Source organism: Symsagittifera roscoffensis, chromosome 2, assembly GCF_963678635.1.
Source record: "Symsagittifera roscoffensis chromosome 2, txSymRosc1.1, whole genome shotgun sequence".
Classification (NCBI taxonomy): Eukaryota; Metazoa; Xenacoelomorpha; order Acoela; family Convolutidae; genus Symsagittifera; species Symsagittifera roscoffensis.
The window spans coordinates 2,729,908-2,741,069 of NC_087063.1; the positions used below are offsets into that span (position 1 = coordinate 2,729,908).

An 11,162-nucleotide genomic window follows, 5' to 3' on the forward strand; every position below is an offset into this window, starting at 1 on the left:
TTGTAAAAACAAATATTTTTCAGTTTTTCTGCTATTGGACCCATTCTGCTCTTAGACCATTCTGCTTAGTGACTGGCCAGCATGGTATTATTATACGGTGTCCGGCAAATAAGACGGCAGCTGTTCAGACGACAAACCGTTTTTTTAAGTGGGACTAAGACGACACTACACGCAAATTCTTCAATTGTATTTCTGAGAAACATAATTCGCTTGCACTCGAGTTCAATTTACATTTCTTTACTCTCTTTTGTCGTCTTACTCTCATGTCGTCCAAATGTCTTGCCGTCTTATTTACCTAGCATCGAATGACAGTATTTGTATACAATCAACAAAGCATTTATGAGTATATATTTATAGAAACTAGGTCAGAGAAAATAGTCAACAGTAGAAGCCTGGAATAAGAACAAAAATGTCTGGAATTGAGACAAAAAAAAGATTAAAAAAAGTGCGCATACGGTTAGAAGAAGATAGTTAACAAGATCCCCTTAGCCATCGATTATTCGAAAACCCGGTTTCGCACTTTTTGCGTTCCTCTAACGTAAGTAAGAAGCCAATTTACAAACTTATGATTTTTTTTCAAAATGATAATTCGTTGCGAATGGTTCAAAACGATAATGCTGAATCTGAGGGGTTGAAAATGAATGCCTTGTTGAAATACGTGATCAACTAGTGAAGGATGCGCTTTTCAGTTGTGTTAGGCGGAAAAAGTGAAAAAGAACGTATTGCTGTTGCAATCACGAATGAACTATGACCAAGGGTCGATGTTTTCAGGAGATTATTTTAGTGTGGCATCATAGTGTGGTAGCATATTAGAGCACCTTCAGTCAAGATTCGAGTTGAACAAAAATGAATGCACTTCACTCTTCATTTTGCAAAATTTTCATTTAATTTTTATGTTAGCAAATATGAAGGTGATTTGTTAGGCTAATAAGAACAGTTTTAGAACTTCATCACAACAGTTTGAACTCATATCTTTTCTCTGTTTTTGTTTGTTTTCGGTGGTTGTAACCTTCTATGCTATTTGTGCAGTGACTACAGTCTTTTTGTTCCGACCATTGAGAATGAGGAGAAACTTTGTATACAAGTGTGTGTTTTTTTCCAAGCAAAAATAGATACCACAAATAATCATCGGATTGGGTCGGGTGATATACTAATTAAGGCCCTTTCGGCCGTGATTGGAAGGACATTAAAAATTCATAATATCAAGTGTCGAAAAAACTTGATTTTTCTAAATGGAGAACTTGATTTAAATCTTCCTTTAATACTTTCTTGGCCATAAACTTCTAAAACAAATATTTTTGTCCGTTCTTCGTTTTTTGAAGCAAACTGTTCTCTATCGTGACTAATTGGCTATTTTCCTAAGCGTTTGCGTAGTTCTTCCATCACACCATAGACACTTTTTTGTAGTGTTCTATGAAAACGCGCAGCAGCCAGCTGTCCTTGTCTGAATTTATGGAAATTGAAAAAACTTAATTTTTGGCAAAACCTCCTATTTAGAGCAACTGAGTAAAACAGAATTTGAAAAAATCAACCTGTAATACGAAACATTTTCTAGCTCAAACTAAATTACATCTTACAATTTTCACGGCTGCAAACACAATTGAAACAGACAGTTAGAAAAAGTCAAAGAAAACAAGTAAACAGAGAAAAACACTGACTCGTTTTGAAATCCTCAGCTTTTGATTTTCAAAGAAAAAATAGGTGCCCTTACAGCTTTTTGAAATTTTGGAACAATTTATGGTTGACACCACTTTGATTACATTATCCCAATTGAAAAAAAAATCAAATCAGTGAACAAATAGCTGTTCCATAGTGGAGTTTGTTTTCTCTTGAACAAAGGAAAGGAACTAAACTTACGAAAACATAAGTCAAACAGCAAAAATATATTTGAGACTGAACGATTGTATATTTTTTCTTGAAAAAATCATCACAACATATAAAAAAAGTCTGACCTGATTAAGAGCCCGGCTTCATTCGATCTTTATATTTACTTCATATACAATCAAAATTGAGTTGACGCTTATATCGCATGCTATTTGAAACCAAATTTAAAAATTACACCACGTAGAAACTCACATAAATGTGCGGCTTTGGACGAACAGATATTAAAACTCAAGCACCCGCTTTAGCAGAAAAATAGATCGCCCTTTAAAAACAAGCTTGCCAATTCCATGATTTCATCAGATAACTGGAAAAGTATAATTGGACAACACAGGTAGCAAATTGATATCGAAGTCTTAGGGACATGGGGAAACTGAAAACATAGGGCACAGACAGTTGGAAAAGAGCCAATGAACCCAATTTGAGAAAACTGAATTAATAGGTAAAACTTGAAACAATTCCACATTTGAAGCTAAAAATCGATCTATTTTTTCGGGACTTTTACACTTTTGCAGTTCGATAGAGGACATGAAAAGAAATCAATAAGCAAACCGCGAAAAAGTACACCTGCCTGAACAAATTTTAAGACTATTCCTGAAACAAAAAATCAACCCAAACTATATAAGAGTCTAAACTACGTTGATAGACTCTTAAAACAATGAAAACGGATTTTTTTTTTCACTTTATTTGGAAAACTTTCATCAACCTAAGCTCTTCAAACATTGGTTTTTACAAGAAGTAGGGCAAAATATATTTGGGGTCTTAGAAACCTTTGATGAATTTTTGCTCTACTTGTAAAAACTCTTACATTTTACCGTTTGACTCGAAACATTTCATACACAGAGGCAAAGCTTCGCTTCGCACACACTAGCAAGAAAACGACATAAAACAGCTCAACAATAAGCAATAAAAAAGGTGAAATAAGCTTCTATTTAGTAAGATTTGGGCTACGTCTCGGATTTGATTTGCAACCTACAGATTACGAGTCTCACGCACTACCCACTCAGCCAAGGACGCTTAATCAATAACAAACACTAGCCACAAATAAAATGGAGAGTAGATGCTATGAAATTTCCAAGGCTACAGATCGTGATTATAGCAAAAGTGTCACAAAATAAGTGAACACTTTTAAGGAACACTTCTATTTACGAGTTAGGTTAGAAAAAAGGTTTGTACTAATACACTACGCTTCGCAAGCTCGCTGTGCTGTGTTAACAGTTATATTTGAGAGCACACTGGTGTTAAAACAAAGTTCCCTCCATTATTGCAAAAAAGAAAAAAAAACTTCGTATACGATGTCTTTTATTTGTATCAGAATAAACTGGGATATGCTCAGTATTTTTTTCAAAAAACAAAAATTTGCTATAAAATTAATGGTTTCGCATATGCGTTATAAAACAGAAGTAATGACATGGTTCAAAATTTGGCTGAAAGCTTTTCCTGAAAAATATAGCATTGAACAGGGGCCAATCGTTTGCAATTTAAGTCAATATAACAAATAATTATGACACAGAACGGCAGTTTACAATAAACAGACTTATTAAAATTACCAATCACAGCGCTTTCAGCAGTTTGAAAGTGATTCATTTGATTGATTTGGTGATTTCAGCGAAGACTATTTGTACTTTTAGAGCATAAAAGAAAAAAAAAGCTAGAAAATTTCACAACAACTTGAGAAAAGACCTACATTGTCATGCATGAAAACAAGATTTTTCATTACTTTCCCTAAATGCAAAGATAACCCCCTAATGACACCCCGTAATGAAAAAATAAACGAGCGCGACAAATTCTTGTGTAAAAATTTTTGTTAGTGTACTCTAATGCAGAGGAGCTTCCCACTACCTGTTATCTCATTGAACTCTCAACATCGGATTTGAGAGGTTTGTTTTTGAGAAAAGTCGGAAAGATCTACAAAACGGGCCATAACTTTTTGTGCAAAAAAAATTGGTCGTAGCCACTTTTGCAATTGAAAGCAAAAACTCATATTTGAGAGAGGTAGTTTTCGATAAGAACGAAAAAATCAAAAATATGGGTCAAATCTTAACCCACACTTTTTCGAAGGCTGTGGACAGAGGGGTCAAGTAAAAAAGTCTCTAGGGGAGTATGCATGCACACAGATGAATAAGCGCGGCCTTTCAATTGATACTCCCTTTTGAAAATCAGAAGTTTGCGAAAAACTTAAATTTTTGCTATTGAAAAAATTTTCCCAATCAAAAAAATAATAAATTTCAACAAACAGATTGGTACACATGCAACCAACTTGAAAATTGCGGAGGAGAGTGCTAAAATTGTGTTAATCTTGAAACGTCCTGAGCCTAGTCCTTCCTTAAGCCGATGAAAAAATAGGCCGAAAATTTTGACCTTAAGTGAAATTGTTTTAAGTGAAAGCACATTTAATACAACATTAAAACCTGTGCGTAAAAAAAAACACAATTCCAAGATGTGACAACTGAGCCGACAACAGATAATCAGACCATTAATTGGCCGACAGATAAGCAGATAAAAATTGGCCGACAAATAATTGGCCAACTGAATATTTCACGTTTAAAAAAAAGAGGTCCTGGTCAGACTCGAACTCAGGATCTTTGCCGTCCCAGGCATATTCGTTAACTCCACGCTAAGTTGGCCAGGAACCCAACGAATTCGGTAAGAGCCTAAAATGGTCAGGAAAAAAAACTAGTACCCGGTTGCAATACCCTTGCTTATCGCAAGGGTAATTAAACACTAAAAATAACGTTATAGAAAAATGCGCTATAGAAAAAAAAAAACAATTTCAACTAAGATGTGACAACTACGTCGACGACAGATACGCAGACAAATAATCCAAAAATCGTAGCTGATATCTTTATTGAAATTTTTGAAATAATCTTTTTAACTTATTCAGTTAGACAAAATGCCAATTCCTCAAAAGTATAGCATTCTCAGTTCAAATCTCGACTTATAAGGCTTGAAAGGACAAAATCAATTTGAGTTTTAATTTTTATCCGTACGTGTTTCAGTACGTTCAACCTTGCTATTTAAAAACTGACTTCGACTTTTTTTACTAGCACAAGTACAAAGATTTTTCAGATCAAAACTATCCACTCCCCTCGTTGAACTGAATGGCCTCGTACATACTCAAGCTCAATAAAAGCAGTAACTTGACTCGAAGACAAGGTACTTTTTTCGGGGTGAAAAGGGATCTGAGCAATGTTGTCCACAACAAAGCAAGGTCAATTTCTTACAAATTTGTCCATGCTGCTTACGAGAAAAAAACCTAGTTCTTACGTACAAGTAAAACAGCCGTCGCTAGTGAAACAAGTAAAAATACTTACCAGAAGCAACAAACAGTTGGAAATGTGTCAATAAATTCAAGTAAAAAAGAAACTTTCGAACTTTGAAGAAAAACTGACGTTGAACCTTTCTAAATTTCATAACTATTTCATGATCAACACTTTGTTGATACAAATAGACCAGTTGATGAAAAATTGGATCAAATTTATTCTTGGAACCTGTATTCATTCTCGTATTTTTCGCGCCATTTCCGCTTTCTCAATTTGAGAGCGTTATTCACCTTCTTTGAATTAAATACGGATCAACTGAATTAACTTATTAGAGGCACATGCTATTAAATTGCCAGTGCATAATCGCCACCAAAACATCAAACATTTGGGGCATGGATTTGAAAAAGATGCTTCGCAGTATAACATTGCGCTTCGCTTGCGTAAACACTGCTCCACGCTCTTGTTTTAACACTGCTCCACACTATTAATTAATACTAGTTTTTCAAAACGAAATCGAAATTATTTAATTCTTTATAGTAAAATATAACTAATATTCCAATCACTGTTTTCAACTTTAAGTTTATCATCTGTTCAACAAAACTTAGAAACCCCAATTACAATATCAAAAATAAATTTTATCTACAGGAGAAATTCCGGAAATCCTATGGAAAGATTACATAATATAAGTCTCTTCAATTGATATTTAGTCATGTTGTACTGAACTTGTATAGAAATTTTTGTTAACATGTAACAATACATGAGCCTCTTTTCCAATTAAAAAAAACGACAGTTTCCCTGACCATTTTGAAAGTTGGATCAAGTTGCAATCAAAACAATCATCGCTGTCGCCTGTTAGAATTATGATAGCGTTTTTTACACATAGCGTTTACGAACTTCAGTCTAAGGAACTGGAAAAGAGTTCATCTTGCAATTTTAAAGGTATCAAAATAGTTCTCAAGGGGGTCATTTCTGTTACGAGAAACAAAATAATCAAAACATTAAATGAGCTAATATCTTTGCAATTAACTTCAGAATTCCTTTTGTTTTAATATTCTATTTCAGTCAATTAGATTCAAACATGATCCAATTTTCATAACATCATTAATACAAATTTTGGGCCTTGTAACAGAAAAGACCTATTTTCGATCACCAGGAAAGTCCTCGATTAACATAGAAAAGATAGAGAAAGATATGATGGCTCTAGCAGGAGGAAGACATCGCAAGCAACAGCACCAGTGTTCTGGAAGGACGAATTTCAGATATCTTCAAAAATAACAGAAAAATAAAATGCTCAAAAGATTACCAAAATTTCTAGAATTTTATAAATTTCACAGCTCCAGTCAATCTCAACATTTAGACAACCGAAAAAAAAATGCGATTGAAAGTTGTACGGTGAAAGTGTTGTGCGTCAATAAACAGTACCCAACATCAACTTAGAATGAAACAGAATAAGCATTCAGTAATCTTCAAGTTCGATAATGGATGTGTGAGTAAATTTGGATCTATTAAACATTTAACCTATCGCAAAAAAAATCAAAACTGTGTACGCTTAACTATTGTATATAGATCTAACTCAAGATTGAGAGATAAAAACTAAAACGATAACACTACCAACTCTACACCGTACGAAAATATGGAGCTAGATTGTTGGATTCATAATTTGAAAGCATTTCAATAGACAACAGTAAGCAGTAAGACCTCAAACTGGTGGCGGTTAATCAGTTCAGATAGCAGGATATCATCAAGTTAAAATGTCCGAAATGCATTAGATGAATTTGATGACACTACTCTGGTCAAATATTAAGGCGATTATAAAGCACACAAACACATTTAATGATTTCAAATGGATAGAAGATCCATGGATAGATTGGTTCAAAATCTAGAATATTTTCACTTTTCAAGTTATTCTCTTTTGAAATTGAGTTACAGCTGCAGGGTTAACTTTTATGTTCATAATTTTTGGTTATTCTCGTTCACATTAAAGGATAGCTTTTTCAGCCAAGGGACATGATTTTCAGGTTCTCCATTAATTCACAATTACTTCAAGTTCGTTCACAATATTTACATTTCTGTTTCCTGTCCAGTCCAGTTTGCTTGACTTGACTTGCATTCCTTTTATGGCAGTTCGACCATGTGGGAGAGCTGGTGTTGCATTTGGCACTGTGCACAGGGGTAACAGAATGTGGCGACGCAACAGTCGTCACAGAGACTTCCGTGGATGCCATACATCATTCTGGTCTTAGTCCTCATGGCCGACAGCGGGTGTGGAGTGAAGCACACTATACACATGCTCTCTCCCATCCGACTCGCCGCCTGCAAAATCAAAGAGAAAAGATAGCCGGTTGCCGTGAAAGTAGCACCGAATTTCCGATCATAATATATTTTACATGGTCGGAACTTTCGATGGTCGGAGCTTTGTATCACTTGCGCTACAACACAAACAAAAACATGCCGAGAAAACCATGAAAAATGTTGGAAGAAATAGGTAGTTGAGTGTCAAAGCGATGGGTCTGATCTAGACAGTGATAACTTAATAAAGCTAAACAACCAAATTGAAGGCAATTTGTCGAAAAACGATTAATTGTTTCATAACGTGCCTGCCCTTAAATCCAACGAAAATAAGTTTAACTGCTGTAACAAACTGAAATTGAGTATTCAGCTAATAATTTTCTTTTTATTGGGTGCCTTGAACTTTCTCTGTGTGCTGTACTGCCTCTCATAATTCTATGAAGCTCATTGTCTGGATCAGACCCGTCTCCTTGTCATGAATCAAATAGCAACTGAACCGCCCAAACCTGGGTAAATTCCCGAAGAACCGAAAACAACATTGTTGCCATGAAAAATTTAAGAACTTCTATTTCTTTTCTAAGATTGTTAGCATTTGTCCGATCCAAGTAAGAGCAGAAATACATGCTTCCGTTGACAAGACCCAACTTAGGTCTATAAGCCGATGAAATTTGAACCAAAATTTACCTTTTATAATTTTGACTATTGTAAACAAAGTTATTTACGGTAAAAGTCTAGTACCCGATTGCACTACCCTTGGTGATTGCAAGGATAACACAGAGGTGAAGCTGAGCTTCGCGTCACTTGCGATACAAAATAAGAAAGCCGCAAAGTCAGAAATAAATCGAAAATGACGAAAAAACTAGATCTATCAAAATGAACTAGGGTGAAATTAAATCTGCATCCTTTGAGTGCACGCTGACAGCAGCCAAACACATGTTACATTCAAATTTTTTAGTTTTTTATTCAACTTTTTAAAATCCAACTTCAAAAAACCAGAAAATTTTGTTTTTTATATCTAACTTCATTGAAAAATTTTAAAATGACATAAAAAAAGTTATCTAGAAAACTTTTTTAAAATAAGCAGTCGCATGTGGACGCAAGATTTGCAACTCCTGATAGTACTTTGGCAGTACTGAACTACAGGGTTGGGAATTTCAAAATGAGACACTTTTCAAATTTAGGTTTTCTAAAAAATAAGTGAAAAAATCATAAAAAACGTCTCATCTCAAAAACTACGAAGATTTGAGCAGTCATATTTGCAGGCAAGATTCGCATCTCCTGAGAGTACTATAATAACCCAAAACGAGAGGGTTAGCAATTTCAGATAATAATAAAAATTAAATTTCAGTTTTCTGAAAATTTTTTGAAAAAACTGCCAAAAACGTCATATCTCGAAAACTACAGCGGTTCGAGCAGCTTTTTTGGAGGCAAGATTTGCAAGAGTACTCTGACATTTGAAAAAAAAATAAACTTAAGTTTTCTGAAACAATGAAAGACATCATAAAACACTTCATATCTCGAAAACTACAAGGATTTGAGCAGTCATATTTGCAGGCAAGATTCGCAATCCTTGAGAAAATCCTAAATAAACCCAACTACAGGGTTGTGCAATTTTTTTAAAAACTGAATGATTTTTTTTGAATCATTTTTCAATTTTAAGTTTTCAGAAAAATTTTGAAAAACCTGTTAGAAACCCCTGACAGCATCCCACTATTGGGTTGCTGATTTTACACTCGGTAAATTAAGCACTGAATTCAAACGGGAAAATCAAAAAAAAAATGTGTTACCCATTGCAATACACGATTTGGCTTGAACGTGATAAAATTCTTCCGTTAAGCATGCAAAAATTATTCGTTGAAAAAACTTATAGGAGGCGAGATAATGAAACCAGCATTTAAATATATAATAGATAAGGCTAGATTATAAACAAAAATATGCCAAGGCAAAGGAATGTGAGACTAGCATCGGAAACTTTACCAAGCGGCAACAAAGCCGCAAATACCCTAGCAGAAACCTTTTTATGCAAAAAAAACCAACAAGACTTAAGACTTATAAAAGTTATTGGGTCCCCACTCCCCCTCAAAACACACACATACGAAAATTTTTCGCACGTCTAAAGACGCAATATGAGGCCATTAAGCCGATATAGTTTGGGATGAAAACCTATCAAGCCGATAGAAAAAAAAACAAACAGAGCCGAGAAAAAAGCTACCATGAATAACTTGAGCTAACATTTCTATAAACTTTTCAGCAATTTGTGCGATCCAGTGGCCATAAAAGTTATGTTTACCTTGAAACGACTCAAAATTAGGTCATTAAACCGACAATTTTTTTACAACGAAATATTTCCCGTTTTTTAAAAAAACAAATCTGTCAGATTCAAACCAAGACCTTTGTGGTCCCGGGCATATTCGTTACCTCCATACAAACGTGCCGGAGACGCAAAAAAATTGAAATTATTATATCTGAAATTAAACTTACCATTCTAATTTTGACCGTTGTGAAAAACATTTACCGGAAAAAACTAGTCCCCGTTTGCAATACCCTTGCTTAATAGCAACGAAAAGAAACATACGAAGCAGAAGCAAAGAACATCTTTGATTCGACAAAAAAAAAAGATTTTTCGAAAAAGCTTTAGGTCCACTCTAAATTAGAGGTTAGCCAAAATTAAGATTTTTCAATTATCAATAACTTCAGACAAGCATAGCCGTTTTTTGTCCATGGTGTGATGGGGAACTGAACAAATGCGTATAAATTTATCCAATTAGGCATATCCGTGAAGAGTTGGCTTCAAAAAATGAATGTGGTCAAGAAAGGGCTGGTGAAAGTTTTAAATGAAGCCGAAATGAACCAAGGTTTCTGAGCCGAAATGTCTTATTTTCATTTAACAAACGTTATTCCGATAATTTGGAAGAAAAAAAACGAAAATAAATCTTCCCCCCTAAGGTACCTAGTAACGAGTTGTCACCCTTAGAATGAAATAATTCAAAGGTTAAGCATATGCGAATTTTGTACTTTGTAACGAGTCTCCCCTGATTTTATAATGGACTTAATAAAAAATAAATACGTTGCTCAAATATAGTTCGACAGTACGATCAATGGTAAATAACACATATTTACAATTTTTAGGCAGAGTACATAAAAGTCCCCAAAGTTTCTCCCTAATTTGAGTGTAATCTGAAGAAAAGGCTCACATTCTGAGAACTGAAGATATCAATTAAATGGGATATCTTCAGCTATCCCCCCTAAGGTACCTAGTAACGAGTTGTCGCCCTTACAATGCAATAATTCAACGGTTAGGCATATGTAAATTTTCTACCTAGTAACAAATCTCCCTCATTTTTTGCAAAAGGGGGAAAATTGTAGTAAAATTGATCCCTTAAATGTTCTCTTAAAGCCTAAACTTTTTACTAAAATGGTATCATCAACAATAGATAAATAATCCATCGAGGACTATGAAATTACTAAAGTAACCAGTTCACAATCACCTGAACGAATGAGTCTTCGTCTTCACAAGAGTGTAGGTGGTCAAAAAGATGCAAATTGGTAGTAACTTGAAAGTTTCATGAACGCGGTTGCTGAATATATTGCAATTGCAAAATAGTTTACCTATTTGGGCCCATAAGATAAGAACAATCTCTACCCCACCCCCCACCCAAAAAAAACTACATTGCAAATTCAAGCAGTACTATTCACAAAACTAATTGTGGAAAAAGAATGCTTTAAAAC

At 34.5% G+C, this 11,162-nt stretch overlaps 2 protein-coding genes across 2 annotated transcripts in view; one reads left to right on the top strand and one right to left on the bottom strand.

Moving 5' to 3' along the window:
• Nucleotides 1-11,162, top strand: part of LOC134839599 (cyclin-dependent kinase 10-like) — a 501,898-nt gene that overhangs the window by 163,750 nt on the left and 326,986 nt on the right. The window lies entirely within an intron of this gene.
• LOC134839621 (placenta-specific gene 8 protein-like) overlaps nucleotides 5,653-11,162 on the bottom strand; it is a 14,976-nt gene continuing 9,466 nt past the window's right edge. The window contains exon 2 of the mRNA XM_063855232.1: nucleotides 5,653-7,457. Coding sequence (XP_063711302.1) covers nucleotides 7,260-7,457 — 198 coding nt within the window. The 3' untranslated portion in view covers nucleotides 5,653-7,259. The remainder of the gene's footprint in view (nucleotides 7,458-11,162) is intronic.